This window comes from Typha angustifolia, chromosome 4, assembly GCF_048772165.1.
Source record: "Typha angustifolia cultivar Huaian chromosome 4, ASM4877216v1, whole genome shotgun sequence".
NCBI lineage: Eukaryota > Viridiplantae > Streptophyta > Magnoliopsida > Poales > Typhaceae > Typha > Typha angustifolia.
The window spans coordinates 1,250,031-1,267,236 of NC_133242.1; the positions used below are offsets into that span (position 1 = coordinate 1,250,031).

General features: G+C 41.1%; 4 protein-coding genes across 4 annotated transcripts; 1 reads left to right on the forward strand and 3 right to left on the reverse strand.

Annotated features, from left to right (window-relative positions):
- Positions 1-3,912: 3,912 nt before the first annotated feature.
- Positions 3,913-5,533, reverse strand: LOC140759601 (uncharacterized). Its single transcript, XM_073096205.1, has 4 exons — positions 5,528-5,533; positions 5,245-5,345; positions 4,659-5,008; positions 3,913-4,374 (listed from the first exon to the last, which is right to left on the reverse strand). Exons 2-4 carry the CDS (start codon positions 5,339-5,341, stop codon positions 4,015-4,017), a joined length of 807 nt encoding a protein of 268 aa, XP_072952306.1. The 5' UTR covers positions 5,342-5,345; positions 5,528-5,533; the 3' UTR covers positions 3,913-4,014.
- A 2,444-nt stretch (positions 5,534-7,977) lies between these two features.
- On the reverse strand, positions 7,978-9,767 carry LOC140758889 (protein kinase PINOID). The gene is made up of 2 exons (XM_073095277.1): positions 8,999-9,767; positions 7,978-8,891 (listed from the first exon to the last, which is right to left on the reverse strand). Exons 1-2 carry the CDS (start codon positions 9,547-9,549, stop codon positions 8,159-8,161), a joined length of 1,284 nt encoding a protein of 427 aa, XP_072951378.1. The 5' UTR covers positions 9,550-9,767; the 3' UTR covers positions 7,978-8,158.
- A 2,905-nt stretch (positions 9,768-12,672) lies between these two features.
- LOC140758890 (transcription termination factor MTEF1, chloroplastic) lies at positions 12,673-13,964 on the reverse strand. The gene is given in 2 exon segments (XM_073095278.1): positions 12,673-13,562; positions 13,565-13,964. Coding segments are annotated over 2 exon segments (1,158 nt in total). The 3' UTR covers positions 12,673-12,804.
- Positions 13,965-14,243: 279 nt separating this feature from the next.
- Positions 14,244-16,640, forward strand: LOC140758888 (protein DETOXIFICATION 41). The gene is made up of 8 exons (XM_073095276.1): positions 14,244-14,614; positions 14,718-15,262; positions 15,347-15,433; positions 15,501-15,557; positions 15,641-15,879; positions 15,959-16,077; positions 16,151-16,237; positions 16,321-16,640. Exons 1-8 carry the CDS (start codon positions 14,324-14,326, stop codon positions 16,393-16,395), a joined length of 1,500 nt encoding a protein of 499 aa, XP_072951377.1. The 5' UTR covers positions 14,244-14,323; the 3' UTR covers positions 16,396-16,640.
- The last annotated feature ends 566 nt before the right edge of the window (positions 16,641-17,206 follow it).

Sequence of the window (17,206 nt, forward strand, 5' to 3'; positions counted from 1 at the left end):
TATTATTTCCAAAAGGCACCTCTTCTCATTGGATAGACTTAAAATTAGCTAAGTACTTATACAATTATTGGTATATTGACAATAGCTTAAATATTTTCTTATGACGAGCAGCCGCAATTTGTACAGCTTTTTAGATTATTTTTTTAATATAATAGCGAAGTCTATGCCAATGTGAGGTTATATTTTATATTTTATATTTATATTTATAGGCTGCACGTGGTTAATTAAATCGCCCAAGGTTTTACTGCCCCCATAGGCCATGGTGGAGGCTTGTTTTATATCATCACCAATTTTGTTATAGAAACTAAAAATAAAAGGTGCAAATTATAAATTGTCCCTCTATATTATACTTAAAATAAAATTAATTCTTTTAAACTTTTATTTGTATTAGTTTGTCCATTTATAAATATAAACTTTTCTATGTAAGAAGAAATTGAGGGATCCGTTTATAAATAACTCAAAGGTAGAGGGTTACTTACAAAATCACCAAAAACGCATAAAAACATTGTAAGTAAAAGATAGTAAAATTATAGGGTGTTTTTTGATAAAAAAATTTAAATTATTTATAAGCGCTATTATGGGCAATGGCATGCGTGAAATACGTGCAGCCAGACAACCGGAACGCGCGTCCTTCATGGTCACCACCACCACCACTGATCACCCGTGTGTGGTTAGTTTGGTGACCAAGTCCTACGAGGGCATTTTAGTCAAATGATAGAAAAGGCAAGGGGGTATTCTCGTCATTAGACAGTGCCCCTCGCATCCAGCGATGAGGGAGCTGTCAGTGGTACCCACTGCTACCCACGTCGTTATCCGCCACGTGGCGTTTCTCTTCGCTGCCGACAGTACCGATTTGACCGTTACCGACGAGCTCACAACGGTTTCGACACTGCGCGCCTACGTGGGGCGCCACGATTCTAATCTTAATGCACCCATTAATACTACCGTAGGATATTTTCCACGCCTCGGTGGGTTACATATGGGTGCACATCACCGGAAGCGTTTACACTTACTTCGGCTCCTGCCGGTTTCACATCGCATCGACGGCTGTCGCCGCGCCACGTAGCGTGCTTCGGATCTGCCACCTGGTAGCGCTATGTCGGTAAGGCGAGTTCGACGGCGGGCTGTCTGCTCGAACACGTGGCAGCGGAATCCTGCTACCTTCCGTTCGCCACGTGAAGGGGAGGTCGGCATGAGATGGTAGGTACAGTTAGAAAATGCTGCCTGCTGTTGTGCAGCTTCACAGGGGATGCGGAGAGAAAGTTAACGGATAAGAAGATATCGGCATTAAATCCGAAGAGAGTAAGTAAATAAAAGGGATGGAATATGTAACGCTAAAAACAAGTGTTCGTGGGCCCAGAAGTTCATGCGACCGTGTCTTTTTTACAAGTACGACCTACATACATATATTATATAAGCTTATTCTAATCCAGATTATAAGTTTTTCAAGTCGGTTTTGCAATATCACAAACATCGTAATCCATCCATCACTAAGAATCTAAGGACGATAGAAAAAGGTGGCTATTTTGGAACCTTTTCTTGGTAGCATTTCTCTATCATAAACAATAATTTGTTCCGCTTAAATAATGGAACCTTTAAATCGTCGCATTCTTTCTACCATAAAAATATATATAATAAGGCAACTAGTTAATAAAGTGATCAGGCCCAGTAACCCCGCACTCTTAAAATCTCCTACTACGTCCAAAACAAGCCCAGATGAGTGTCATAAGCCCATAAATTAGCTGACCTCCTTAATGCTCCGTGGCAACTAAGCCCAAAGCCACGGCAATGGACTAACACGTTAACATCGACCTCATCACCTCTTAACTCTTTCTACTCCATGAAACTGATCCAAAGATCTCACTATAAAGAGCCCTCGGATCGAGTTACTTACGTGCCAAATTACCAACTGCATGGATATAGGAGCTCCCCGTAATCCAGTTAGATCGATCAACAAGTAGAGATATGAGAGCTGTGGTCTTAGGATCAGTAGTAGCCCTCCTTATTCTAGCCATGGCATGCATGGTGGCTACCCCAACCTTCGCCATGTCATGTGGGGATGTGATCATTAACCTGGGTTCGTGCATGATGTACCTCACCGGGCATGAATCGCAGCCGTTCGATTCGTGCTGCGACGGCGTACGCCACCTGAAGTCGCTCGCTGCCACCACCGCCGATCGGCGCATGGCGTGCAGCTGCATGAGAGTTGCAGCTGCACACTTCCAGGGGCTTAGATATGATAGGGTCAATGGCCTTCCTGGAATATGCTCCGTTTCACTTCCATTTCCTATTAATTTGGACCAATGCGATCAGTGAGTTCTTAACTAATTTAGTTTATTTTTAAAGGAATTAATACATCTGATGTGTTAACGAGTGTTAATTATTTCATGCAGGATTCCTTAACTTGGAGAAGTGATCTTTGGGAATCTCGTATATGTGTTGTAGTAGGTCGTTCAAAATGTGGAGGTTGTCATATCTGCGTGTATATCTTATTTTTTCTTTCTGTGTGCTGGATTAAAACTAGGGGTGTAATCGAGCTGTCATAGAGATTCCAGTTTGAATTAAAAATAATTTTAAGTCTAGATTTATAATCAAGCTTAAATTAAAATTATTTTAATTTTGAGTTATTTTTGTGTTTGGTTGCAAACGAGCCAATTAATAAGCAATTTTACATCTTAATTAATTTAAACTTAAGTTTGAGTCTCACCAGATTTAGTTTAGACTTGAATCAAATTTAAAATAAGATCTAATTTATTTATGAAATAAATGTTATAAAAATTAAACTAATAGAATATGCTTTAAAAATATGATAAAATCAGAATTTTGAATTAAACTCTACAAGATGTATTTAACAATCCATTAAGGTAATTTAAAACATAACAAAATTGCAGTATAATATATATATATATATATATATATATATGTGTGTGAGCCAAGAGATCTAGTCGAGCCTTATTAAACCGGTGGATTATTTTGACGTGCATGAAACTATTTGTTTTCCTTGGTGGATCATTATTTATATCTCCAGCAGTCAAAAGTATATGGCATCTCGCAGTAGAATAAGGAATACGTTATAAACTTATAAACACTTTTCTCCAAAGATAAGAACGAGTAACATGTGACCATAACTGAAAGTTTCAAAAAGTAGAAGCACTAATTGTAACGTCTTTAACCCAACTCATCTACAAATACCATCTCAATCTTATCATTAATCTCCCCAGCTCTCAACTTCAAACTATCAGCTACTAATCATGAAGGTGGTGACCCTCTCAACCCTAATTCTACTACTTATAACCATCACCCACTTCAGTGCCAACCAAACCCTAGCCCTCACCTGCAGTGAACTGGAAATTAGGCTTAGCCCGTGCCTGCCCTACCTCACCGGATTGCGCCCGGAGCCGGCCGCCTTGTGCTGCGACGGCGTAAGATGGCTCGAAGAGATGACTAGAACTACGACAGACAGAAAAACAGCATGCAACTGCATGGCGGCGGCGGCGGCGCGGTTGATGTACCTCAGCATAAGGGATGAGTTCATTAGCTCGCTACCGGGCGAGTGCGCCGTCTCTCTCTCGTACCCGATAAGCTTGAGCTCAGACTGCAGCAAGTGAGCTTAATCTCTTTTCTTTCGCATTAGATTAATTATAAGTTGCAACGCAGGCTGATAGGTTTTTCTTTTCTTTTTCTTCTTCTTTGGTGATTGCAGGATAACGTGACTCGTAAATGTATCATGCATTTCGGTGCTTATGGGCCAAAAAAAAAAAGATATTAATAAGAGTATGCTAATGGTGGTACGATATTTACGTATGTTTGAGCATGCAAGCATTAAAATTCGTGCGTGATCATTTTGAGTATATATATATATAGTAGTAGCAGTAGTATATAATATATATGTTTGTAATACAACTCCTTCGATCGATCTCTTCTCTTCTTAAGTGCCTAAAAGTACGTGGAGGCTTTGTTCGGCCAACTGACACAGCATGCGGCTTCACACCATCCATATTACACTTTAATTAATTAATTCCCTAGTAGCTTATTTTTCATCCCACGAAGCAAGCGTTCGAACTCGGATAACTCCTCCTTTATCCCCACACCCTCTTCATTTTGGACGCTAATCCTTTCGCGGATGCCGCGAATCTTGTCAATGCCCGAAGTGGCTTCTCCTGCGACCTCCACCACCTTACGAGAAATTCTTTTGTTTTCTTCCTGTGCGTCCTTCAGTCTCCTCTTCGTCGATCTGTAACTATCCAAGGATTTCAGTAGCTGCTCCGAGAGTAGTTTGTTCCTCTCCTGGAGGGCTGCGTGCCCTCCTTGTGCCTCGCCGGCACCGTCGGCGCCGCCCTTCTTTGCCCTATGCTCCGTCGCACAGGCTTTCACCTGGCAAGAAATATTACATTATAACTTAAGCTTTTAGATCAATTAATTATATGATAGATATGTTTAAACTAAAAGTATTCAGCCTTCTACTAACTCTGTAGTTACTCATCGAACAAAGAGGGCAAACTGAATATAACTGTTATAGTTAAATTAAGTAACTCTCTAGGTCAGGCCAACTAAAAACAGAGTGTTGCTGAACGTATTGATAATAAATATTATAAAATGGAGGGTGTTAAATATGAAATTTCGTCAAATAATAATAAGATAAAATAAAAGACGCGCACCTTATCTAGTAGTTTCTCATTTTGCGCGCGGAGATCGGCGAGGAGCTCCTCCGTATCATTGATCTCGCGGACCTTCTTGGCGAGCTCGGCGGCGATGATCTCCTTCTCCTTCCCCAAGCTCGAGAACATCTTCTCGAGGCTCTTCCGCGCCGCCGTGCTCGCCGCCAGCGCGCGGTGGAGCTTCTGGTTCTCTTCCGCAATTTGGTCCTGCGGCTTCTTCGTATCTTCCGGCGGAGCGCCGCGCCGGAGGTCGGTGTTGCATCTCCGGAGCTCCGCCTTCGCCGCCTGCGGCTTCTGGATCTTTACGTCGTCGAGGAGTGCTACACGTTCCGGTTTCTTACAGCCGTCTTCTTTGGAGGCACGGACGTGCATGATTATGGATTAGTTTGTATAATAATGTAATATTCGATAAAAAATAAATAAAACTCTTACGTAAAGGTGATATAATATCACAAAACAAAGCTAAAAGAAGAAAGAAGTAATTTTCGATCAAAATACAAGAGGTAAAAAATATATGTATATGATTTAGTGTGTATTATTGATCAAATGGGGATTGTGAGGGTGAAAGAAAGCAAAGAAGAGTTACCTTCGACGGAAGAATTTTTTTCTTGTTCCAAATTGTTGGATTGAAGTAATTGAGGGGATGAGTGTGCGCGAACTCTATTCATGGTATCTGATAACATGCAACTTATCCGAATAAACGTAAATAAGAGGCGAGGGTCAGTTGGGATAAATAATTAAGATATTATTCTTGAATTCTATCACAGAGAGAGAGAGAGAGAGAGAGAGAGAAAGAGAGAAGTAGGAGGAAGAGAGGCTTCTTCTTCCTCTCTATTCTCTTCTCACTTTCTCTTCCTGCATGGCTTTACCTTCTTCTACCTTTGTTGATTTATTTCCGGGCTTTAGTTATAACGGGAATGGCTTAGGTTGTTGGCTATCCGGAATTGATGCAAAGTGCGGTATTTTGAGGCTTAGATCCAATAGCTATTTGACTTTGACTTTGTTAAGAAAATTACCAAAAAGGCTTTACCTATTATCAAGTTTGGATTGAAATTAATTTCATGCCTAATTATAGAATCTAATTTGAATTATAATAATTATATTATTTCAGTCATATTAAACGAGTTGATCAATAAATATTTGTAAATTTGAATCAATTGAAACCTACATCGAGTCTGATCAAATCTGAAGTGAGTGGAACTTAAAATAAAATCTAATTCAATGATACATGTATAAAAACTAACAAAATAATATCTGGATCTAAAAATTATTAAGATTCATTAAACGGAGTGTGATCGAACTAATTTATGATAAAACTCGACTTAAAAATTAATTATATGTATATTGCGAATCAAGCTTGAATCGACTAACCTTTGACTCAAGCTTAATAGCCCAAGACACGCATGTTCTACTTTGAGGCAGGATCAAATCGTAAAGAAAATTCAAAACGACTCTTATCCACTCAAATTTGATCATTTGCAATATTAAAAACCAAAATAGTTTTTTTATTTATTTTTGCAGTAATTATTTTTTTTGTTTTATTTTATACAAATAACTAAATCATGCTATATAAAATTATTCGGATACGATCATACGAATTCTTCAGTTAATCATGCTGAACAATTAAACCAGTTATTTTTTAGGTTAATTACACATAACTCCATAATTATTAGCAATTTTTACATATATATTTAAACTTTTTTTTTAACCCCATAAACTTCTGAATAATTAAAATTTTACGACATAAATTCTCTAGGCTAAGGAGTTTTTATGGATATTCTTTTTATATAATAGTTTAGAAGGATTAAGTCTAATTATATTTTATATTAAAAAATAATAATATATTGCATTGGGTTTGTCTTTTCAAACGTAATTATATAAAACATCAAAATTGGTTTTTCCTTTAATATTTCAGTATGATTTTTGTAAAAAAAAAAATCTTAAATAATAACAATAATAAAACTAGGCTTTTAGAAAATAATACACTATTATATATCGGAGTACTGCTTCTAGTGACTCGATTCGATGATAAATATTAGGATTAGTATTTTGATAATTAAAAAAATAGTTTTATTTAGTAAGTATATTTATTAATTTATTGTAGGAAATTACCCAAAAACCCGGATACCCAGAAGCTAGTAAAAGTAGGGCGTTGCCCTCTTTTGCCCTAGTATTGGATTGCAGCTTGGAAGCCCACGCAACCTAATGTCAACGGCACCCAAAGCGAGCAAATTTAATCCACCTCGACAACCGCACCTACAATCCTACAAACACCTACATTTGTGTCCTCCTCTCCTCATGTGCATCAAAATTAATAAAAGTAGGTGTTACTTTTGCCCTCTCTCAAACAGTCAACACCCACTTTCGAAAGACATTACTATGGGAGCAGAGAAAAGTAGCAAAAATTTACTGCTTCACGTGACCAGTGTCAGTCGTGGCGTCACACTCATCGTCAGATTTACTCCAAAAATAGTGCCAACTAGTTGATGGGACCCAAACGTTACGGTGTAACGTGTACCTCCAATTCAATTCTCCCCCAAATTGGCACAAAATTACTCTCTCTCCCTCTTTCTCTGTAGCTTCTGCGAAAGATCTCATCATAGCCTGCTTCGTATCTCTTGATGATTAATGGAGCCTAGCAGAAGTGGCAGGAAGATATCGACTGCTAATAACTTTCGTGTTTAAATTAAATAAATCACAGCCACATAGATTGCAATCAAATGAACCATCCATTCTATCTCGAATCTCGAGGATTCTTGCGATATTATTTAGTCGCGTGGGGATGAAAGAAAATGAGACATGACAGCGTGCATAACTCATGTTCACGTAGTACTACTAATTTGTGGTGGAATCCCTATGATTTGGATGGACGGGCAGGTCGAGCCCCATACAATAACATGCACCACATTTGGCTTAATGTCTAATCCAATCACAGAGTTCTCCCAGCGATGAAAGTACTTTTGGTTGAGATATATGTTGTGAATACGTACAAGAAGGCCAAACTATTTTTATTGCGTGGGGGAAGGGGGAACCTTGGAATCAAAGCGTACAAGGACCACAGGTCATGCAACTAAGATGGATTTAGACATTAATTAGTTATAACCAGACAAGTCCAGTGAGGCGATGGTACTTCAAATTTTGTTTGGTAACATATCTAATCCCCGACATCGACACCCCTAATGTCAAATCTGCCTCCCGAATTATTACGCTAATTAGATTAGGTGGGTACAACTTGCAAATGCTAATCACTGGTTTAGCGGCAATTAATTACGGTTCCCAAGTCCCCAGACAAAGTGATTAATACCATGATTGAGAATAAATTTTTTTTTTATATATATATATATAACATATGAGGGGTAAATATGCAAAATATTACACCGTTAGAAAAGTCAATGACTTTGGTTGTATATGGACATTCTAACATCTGCCCGAGAATTACTGCGACTATTGACGCGACGGACACATGGCCGTAGGCGGTCAAAATTTGCAGGGCTTAGAACTTAGAAGTAATCGAACCGGACCGGGTTTGGGTTGTCCTTGGACGCGGCGGGCCGAGTCGAACCGGGAATAACCGGTGGGCGGTAGGAGCGGAGGAGGGCGAAGTTGAGGCCCTTGAAGAAAGGATGGGATTTGACGTCAGCGGCTCCTCGCCTCGAACCGAGCCGGACGGTCGGGTCTTTTTGGAGGAGACCGGAGATTAGATCCCGGGCCGACGGATCGGCGGGGACGACGGAGGAGGACACGTGGGGGAAGGCCAGTGGCTGCTTGACGATATTCCGTAAGGTGGCTTCGTTGGTGGGCCCCGCGAACGGGGTTCGCCCGTAGATGAGTTCGTACAGGAAGACACCGAAAGCCCACCAATCAACGGCGCTGCCGTGGGCGCGGCCGGACGCCACCTCGGGCGCCACGTACTCGTGGGTCCCGACGAAGGAGACGGACCGGGCCGAGACCGGCTCGGCAACGAACCACCGACTCGACCGGACCGCGCGGGACCTCCCGTGACGAAAGAGTTGGTCGGGCAGGCAGGAGGGGTCGGATGTGTCGATCCCCCGTTGGACGAAATCCACGTGCTCGAGAGTGGGGGACGACGTGGACTCGAGCGATAGGTCGAAGTCGGAGAGCATGATATGGCCATCAGAGCGGATCAAGACGTTCTCCGGCTTCAAGTCTCTGTACACGATACCCAGCATGTGGAGGTACTCCAACGCGAGAAGTACTTCCGCTGCGTAGAACCTGCGGCCGAGAACATAGTGCCAGTTAGCCCCCCCCCTACTCTCAACAAATTAAGCAGGGTGTTTTCTACAAAGTCTCGGGCAAAGGAAAAGAAGAATGTTCGTTACCTTGCGGAAGGGATGGGGAAGCGGTGGCCAGGTTGTCGGTGGCGGAGGGAGTGGAGATCGCCGCCGCTGCAGTACTCCATGACGACGCACGAATAATGCGGAGATGCATCGAAATCCGCGTACAAGGTGGGGAGGAAGGGGTGGTCGAGAACTCCAAGTATCCGCTTCTCCGTCGCCGCCCTCTCTAACTTATTCTTCTTCGCTATCGCCAACTTATCCACCACCTTCATCGCGTACGCATGGCGCGGCTCGCCCTCGCCCCGTAGCCGGCACAAATACACCGTCCCGATGTCTCCGCTCCCGATACGGCGCACCAGCTTGAAGTCCGTCGGGCCGAGCCTAGTTCCTGCTCGGCTCGACCGGATCGCGGCCCAGGCCGGGTCGGAGGAGCGGTGCGGCCGGGAGGCGGCGCGAGTGGGCGAGGAGGAGTCGAGGGAGAAGCTCGAGCGGCGGCAGTCGTCGTAGCTCCCGGTGCTGCTCATCGAGCTCTGGCTGGAGTTCACCGTCTCCGAGCCCATCTCGATATCGGACTCGGGTAAGAAATCCAACATGTCGTAAGCTCACAATTATACGCGAAAAATGGGAATAAAGCTTGGGATTTATTCCCGGAATCGAGCTTTAGCTAAACAGGGAGTTAAAGAGGGAAGAAGTCAAAAGACGTCGGATTCGCCAACGAGAGCTTTCTTAAGTTGCCGAAATCGCCATTTTAGAGAAGGTCTCCTAGCTTTTCTGCGGGGCAGTTGCGTTTCTTCGGTTCGGAGAAGACGGTTGGGTCTTTATATACTCCAATAGTCAGTCCAATGTGGAAACGAGATATTATAAAAGAGTTATTCTTTTTTTTATTATTATTAGTATTATATTTTTTAATAGTATGGTGTGTGTGTGTGTGTTTTACACCTATACCCTCCGAAGTCTCTTTTATTTACTTTTACTCCTAACTAGAAAAAATATATTCAAAAAATTTTATTTTAAGGTGTATCAATGTTAAAAATTATATGTATATAGTATAAGGGGGTATAATATAAGTAAATTGGTGAAAGGACGTTATTGTATTTACGTAAACGTGGTTAGTATTAGCTCAAGGTATGATATGCGCCAGCTTTCCAACGGCTACGCTGCACGTGAGGATGTCCCCATTTTCCACGTGAGTTGCCTTTTTGCAAAATAGCCCTTGATTGTTTTGTCCTCAAGTGAGAACAGGATAAGAGAATTCTGATCCAAATTTGGTTCGTTTTAAAGTTTCTTGTCGTTTAGGAGAAACAGAGCCCTAATTGAAGCTAAGTAGCATCTCCTCCTCCTCCTCTTCTTCTTCTTCTTCTATCTCTTCATACTAAGGTTTTGAAACATTTAATCTCATATATGTAGATTTGCCAACTCTTGTTTCTAAAAGCATATGGAATAAATCAACAGGTGAATCATTGACAAGGTCTTGGATTTATGCCAAAAGGTCCATCAGGGAAAAGGACATAAAAAATAATGCCCTCTTCTAGAGAAAAAGCTAATATAACATCCATCTTGGATTACTTTTTTTTAATCATAATAATTTAAGCTTGAGACAAGCTCCTTAATCAATTCCCTGTGGAAGATTAGTACCACCTGCCTGTAATCTAATGTAAATAATTAAGCATCTAAATCTTAGTTTAGTCCTGCGATTCCGACCCCGGCATCCATCTAGGACCGTCGATCGGCCCGCCGTCATGTGCGGCGACAGCCGGCATTTTCCTTGCTGCAACACAGAGCCCACAAATTGAGAATTTCTATTATGGTCCACATGTAGGGCAAAAAAAATCTAATTAATGCCTTGATCACTAAGATAATACCCCACTGTTATTAATTAGACAGAATATTAAGTGGGTTTCTCAGAAGGGGTATATAATGTGATGGCAAAATTGTCTAGCTAAATGCCAACAAGAAGTACATCAAGTGGAGCCATGTCTCACAAGGGGTTATATTCCTCAGATGAGGAGGAAATATTGAAACAACTCATTTATAGATGCTTGTTGGTTTGCCCAAAGACAAGGTTAGAGTCCCCCCCATGATGCCTGTTTCTAGCTTCAAACACAATGAAGTTGTAATCAATACAAAGTGAGTCAGAGGGAAAGGGAAGGATTAGTATATGATCCAAGGGTTTGGGGGTTTGTGCCACTGAGATAGAATATCACTCACATTGATGTCAACACTAGGAGAGATTGCAACTCTTCTAACACCATTCAAGTGTGGATATTTTTATATTGTCTTGTAGCAAGCATTGTTGCCAAATATAGAGATCTAGTTTGAGAGATGATGAGCTGTTTCATCTCAAATCTCATAATAACAAAAATAAAATATTACTCTATAAATTACTTGTGCTAGAGATTTATAATCCAAGTTAACAACTGGGTAATGAATGAGATATAAACCACAGGATTGGTACATGAACTGGGCAACAAAACTAATCGATTATTGCAGGACTTTTTCTCCATTGATTACCCCGAGAAAGATGGAAGTTTTGAAAAGGGCAAGGGGGTGGGAGGGGGAGAAGACTAAGAAGGTAGAAGGAGACAATCCCACCAATATTCGCGCTGCTTTGATAGGGAGACAATGATACACAACTATGCCACCATTTGAAGCTTCTTTCCCTAATAAAGAATCTAATTCTACCCATTTGAGTTTATATATGCTTATATAACCTTACAATACTTATATATATATATATGATTGTATTTGTTTATTATTGAAGCTCTGAGATTGCATGTTATTCTTGTATCTTCACCTTTGGATAAGTACAACATAAATATTTTACTAGAAATAAATATTCACCTTATTATTATTATTATTATTATTGTTATGGATATTTAAGATGTTTATGAATAAAATATCCACTAAATAGATAACGTGAACAAGAATTTTGAGGTTGATACTTTTGGATAGGTGTGATCAGGGTTGTAAGGTAAGTGTGACTTTTGGAAAGTGGGACTTCGTATTCTATAAAACGCCGAGTACGCGATTCAGCGCCGGGTATCGAGGGAGGAAGAAAAAGAACGCATCGCCGAGTTCCGAGGTGCCGTCCCGCTCCCGTGGCCTTTGAATTCGTCTCGCTTTCTCGTCGCCGCTCGATAAATTAATATTCCAACGACTAATTGATCACGAGAGGTTCTTAAGCCGCCGCTCTCGTACGGACGATGCTGGCGTCACCCTCGCGAGGGGTAAAGTGGGAATTGTGCAGAGAGAAACCGACCCCGGGAGGATTAATGGGCCTTTGGCCCATTCAGTTATAGCCCGATAAGGCCCAATTTCCTCCGTGAGCTTTATTGGGCGGCTTACCCCATACGAGTCCGGCCCAATCTTTGTCTAGTTATTTTTTAACGTAATATTCCTGACACATTATTATTAAAGTTATTATACACGTATAGATAACTAAAAATACTCCCCTTTTAAGATATATTTTAATGTATATGATATTAGGTATAATATTGGATTGCTTTTAAATAATTTAAGTAAGATCAAAATAATATTTTCTAAATTTGAGTTATGTTTTTAACGAATAAAATTTGGTGATAATTATGACATGTTAAAAAAATTAGTGACAGTTATGTAAAAATCCCTAAATTAAACTGAAAGAGTATGAGTATATTTGTAAAGGGAAAGTTATATTTACCATTCAACTAATTTTGTCATTATGAAAAAATTGCCCCTTTGTAAATTAAGCATTCTCTACAAATATTTATTTACTTATTTCCACCAATTAAACTTACAGAGACTTTAAATAATAATAGTAGTAGTAGTAGTATTTACATTTGGACAGCAATACCACCAAAAATAAAATCCTATCTCTGCTTCTCTATCAACTCCCTAAACTCCTCCTCTGTGGTCTTAAGCATCACAGAGAGAGGCATTCTTATCCCCTTCTCCACCACCTCTCTATGCCTTGGCTTTATCCTCTTCTCCAAGCTGAATGCGAAGTACTGAGGGAACTCCTTGATCTCCATCAAGCTCCCCTTCATCTCTTGTACAAAGTAGTCGTACTTGGGCTTAAAGTTCTTCTCAATGCTAAAAGTGAACAGCCCTGGGCATCTCAGCACCATTTCCACAGCCTCCTCTCTTGACAGCCCAAGACCCATCAAGAACTCCAATTTTGGCATCAAAGTCTTCTCCACACTGGACACAAGCAGCACCGGATCCTGATACGCCAACGAGTCCAAGTCCTTGAATCCCAGCCTTTGGAGGTAGAACAGAGTAGGCAGGAGCTGGTCGCGGACACTCGAAGTTAGAAGCCTTGGGCATTTGTTGATGACCCTCCTGAAGTTAGAGTCAGGGACTCCGAGGTCGTTGGATAAGAAGGCGAAGACAGGGCTGAGGTCTGCCCGGATGCTGGAAGTGAGGATCTTGGGGCACATGCCGAGGATTCTTCCGAGGTCCTTGAAATGGATGCCTTTGGATTGGAGGTAGGAGATGATGGAGTGAATGGAATCGAGGGACGCGTCGCGGATGGCCGGGTTGAGGCAGAGGGCGCGGCCGGAGTTGACGCCCATGATCTCGAGGCTGATGATCTTTTGCTTGACATGGGCGGGGAGGTCAGGGAGAGGGAGAGGGAGGGAGAGTTGATGAATTTGGTTGTGGAGTTTGGGGAAGGATGGTTTGGTGGGGAGGTTGGAGAGTTGCTGGGGGTTTGTGATGGAGGTGGGAGAGGCGCAGAGAGTGTGAAGGAGTGGCATGGTGGAGTACTCGGGGGATTGGAGGAGGCCGAGAGAGATGGATTCTCTTCATGCCTTTCGACTCTCTGGTATTGGATAATTGGCATCATTATCTGTTTTACAATGTGGATGTGGCAACACTGCGGAATATTATTGGCTGCTAAGATTTTGTTTGTGGGAAGGACTGACAAGTGGAATCTATCAGATGATGCCCACATCCTGACCGTGCGACGTCGTAAAAAAATCTCAACAGCCAACTTAGTGGGCCCATTTCCCATTACATCTAAACCCATAATCCTCAACCTAACATGGCTTCAACATTCTAGAAAGACATATTAAACACACCATTTAAATACATGAAATCGATCCAACCGCTATTGGGCTAGAAATTGCTCAATTGTTGTTGGTCACCGTTCAGCTGCTTCGGCTCTCTGAGCTTTGCCTACCATTCCCTCCTGCATGGCCACAACCCACAACCCTTCAGTTAGTTGCACTTCAAATTTTGACTGTTAGTTGGCTGCAGGCCATAAGCAAAAGACAAGACCCGCAAGTAGTAGTTAATTTTGCCAAAGTATATCAATCTATAAGAGTGCCACAGCTAGTACTACTCCCTTACGAAATAAACAAGTAGCAAATTAGACAGGAGGAGATCATGGGGGAGAACGGCGACGGCTGGCGGCCGCTGCTCGACGTTGATGAGGACTCGCGCGCCTCGGAAGAGATACTGCAGCAGCAGCCGGTGCCGTTCAACGTGCTGACTCGGCTGGCAGTGTGGGAGTCGAAGAATCTATGGCGCCTTTCCTGGGCCTCCATCATTATTCAGCTCTTCAATTTTATGCTCAGTTTAGTGACACAGATGTTTGTAGGCCACCTCGGAGCCCTCGCCCTCGCTGGAGCGTCGATCACCAACGTCGGAATTCAGGGTCTAGCTTACGGGATCATGGTAACTATATATATATAATCATCGTTCTCTAATGGCATAAGTTTTTAAATTAAGTAGTAAGTTAATAAAAGGTATAAATTCTTGAATTCAAATTTTATTGCAGCTTGGTATGGCTAGTGCAGTGCAAACAGTTTGTGGCCAAGCCTACGGAGCCAAGAAGTACAAAGCCATGGGGATCATCTGCCAGAGAGCCCTAATACTACACTTCATCGCGGCGATCATCCTCTCATTCCTCTACTGGTACTCCGGCGCGTTACTCCGGGCAATAGGCCAGTCGGATAAAATTGCGGCGGTCGGACAATTATACGCCCGCGGCCTTCTTCCCCAGCTCATTGCCTTTGCCCTCTACTGCCCCATGCAAAGGTTCCTCCAGGCCCAGAACATTGTGAACCCTATCGCTTATATAGCTATTGCAGTGCTGCTGTTTCACATTCTCTTGTCATGGCTAGCTGTGTTTGTGTTCAAGTTTGGCATCCTGGGTGCAGCCCTCACTTTGAGCTTCTCTTGGTGGATCCTAATGATCTTGACTTGGCTCTTCATAATTTATAGCCCATTATGTAAAGAGACATGGACTGGCCTTTCCAAGAAGGCATTTAGAGGCCTTTGGGCTTATACTAAGCTCACATTTGCATCTGCTGTTATGTTAGTGTAAGTGTCGACTACCCTCACCTTTTACTCTTATCTATCTATCTATCTATCTATCTAACTATCAAGTTGAATTTATTCGAGCAGGTTGGAGATTTGGTATGTACAAGGGTTTGTGCTTCTGACTGGCTACCTCCCTAATCCAGAGATCGCACTTGATGCCATTTCTATATGGTGAGTTCTCCATTGTCATATGTCAAATACTCTGTTTGAGCTTTAACTTTTATGCAACTCATGGCAGTGTCAACTACTGGAATTGGGACTTCATGATCATGCTAGGCTTGAGCAATGCAGCCAGGTGAGCACCAATATGACCAAAAAGTTGCACTTCCATAGTGGAAACGTCCTCTAGTTGTAACTTGTTCAAATCTTGTTGTCCAGTGTTCGCATCGGAAATGAGCTTGGCGCTGCTCATCCGAGAGTGGCGAAGTTTGCGGTGATCGTAGTGGTGACAACGAGTCTCATCCTCAGCTTAATCATCAGTGCTCTTGTCCTCATTCTTCGCACTCCTCTGAGTGAGCTCTATACAAGCAGTACAGAAGTCATCAAGGCAGTGAAGAATCTAACACCATTGCTGGCTATCTCCATCTTCTTAAATGGAGTTCAACCGATCCTCTCAGGTGCTACTACTGGTTTTCAAATCAGAGCTATAAATTCGAGTGTAAAATGAACCATTAGATGCTGTATGACTACTTGCAGGTGTTGCAATTGGGAGTGGTTGGCAAGTAATAGTTGCATATGTTAATGTTGGAGCTTATTACTTAATTGGTCTTCCCATTGGATGTGTCCTTGGATTCAAAACAGGCCTAGCAGCAGCTGTAAGAACTTTTAATCTTCAGATCGTGATGAACTTTTGAAAGCATAACTCATTACCATTCTTTTACTTCTCAGGGAATTTGGTGGGGATTGATCATCGGAGTCTTTATACAAACTGCTATACTTATAATCATAACTGCTAGGACTAACTGGGACACAGAGGTAAGACTTAAATTCTTCCAAAGATAATATTTTTACTTATAATTCAGGACTTTGATTGATGTGATTTATTTTGATTCTTTTAGGTGGACAAGGCTGTGCATCGATTGAAGAACACTGCAGCAGAGGAAGAAGCTCTTGCCATTGTTGACATCGAATGATCGATGTATTAAGCGGAGAGTTCCTTCTCTTTTTCGTTTTCACTAGGAAGTTGCTTATATCACATTAAGATGGTTTGAGTTCACAGTTTTGCTTTCTTTGTAATTGACTCACGTTAGTAGAGTCTACGGAGCGATTTATATTATTTGCTTTGAGTTTGTAGGATCCTCGTGGATTGATTCAAAAAACTCCTAAACTGGTTCTATAATTATATATATAAGACTAACTAATTAAATTTGAATCTTAACCTCTTATTCCGTACCTATGTCTAAAATTAAGTTATTATTTTCCATGGACTCACGAGCAATTAATTTTTACATCCAAACTTAATTAAAAATAAATAAATTATGATAATACTGAAATATACATTAATGATATCTTTGTTTGAGTAGATACAAATCTTTTACTCATTTTTAAAATAATTTTATAAATTTGTACAGAAAAAGATGGAATTATTTTATTTTAGATCTAAAGAATAAGATTCGATGAATAAATATAACAAAGCAGAGGGCGATTCTAATATTTAATTTTACCGGTAATTTAATTTTAGATAAAACGACCGTCTAACAATTTGTAATTTACCCATTAGAAAACAACTATAAAACTAGGGATTTTTATAAATCACACCCTACATTTTGCCTATTTTGTGATTCGCACCCCGTCTTTGGGGATTTTATAACGCGACCCTTCCTTTTTATAGTAATGTTCATTTAACACCCTGAGTTAACTTAACTTAACTATTATCAAACAGAGCTATACCAGAAAGAGAATATTTTGTTATAATCATTATATAATTTATAATATTCCTAAATT

Excerpts from the sequence above, each read along its gene's own strand:
- LOC140758888 (XM_073095276.1), top strand. The coding sequence starts at position 14,324 with ATGGGGGAGAACGGCGACGGCTGGCGGCCGCTGCTCGACGTTGATGAG. Across the intron at positions 15,263-15,346 it reads GCATCTGCTGTTATGTTAGT|GTTGGAGATTTGGTATGTAC; the intron begins GTAAGTGTCGAC and ends TTATTCGAGCAG. Across the intron at positions 15,558-15,640 it reads GGCTTGAGCAATGCAGCCAG|TGTTCGCATCGGAAATGAGC; the intron begins GTGAGCACCAAT and ends CTTGTTGTCCAG.
- LOC140758889 (XM_073095277.1), bottom strand. The coding sequence starts at position 9,549 with ATGTTGGATTTCTTACCCGAGTCCGATATCGAGATGGGCTCGGAGACG. Across the intron at positions 8,892-8,998 it reads TTCCCCATCCCTTCCGCAAG|GTTCTACGCAGCGGAAGTAC; the intron begins GTAACGAACATT and ends TCTCGGCCGCAG.
- LOC140759601 (XM_073096205.1), bottom strand. The coding sequence starts at position 5,341 with ATGTTATCAGATACCATGAATAGAGTTCGCGCACACTCATCCCCTCAA. Across the intron at positions 5,009-5,244 it reads AAAAAATTCTTCCGTCGAAG|AAGACGGCTGTAAGAAACCG; the intron begins GTAACTCTTCTT and ends GTGCCTCCAAAG. Across the intron at positions 4,375-4,658 it reads ATGAGAAACTACTAGATAAG|GTGAAAGCCTGTGCGACGGA; the intron begins GTGCGCGTCTTT and ends ATTTCTTGCCAG.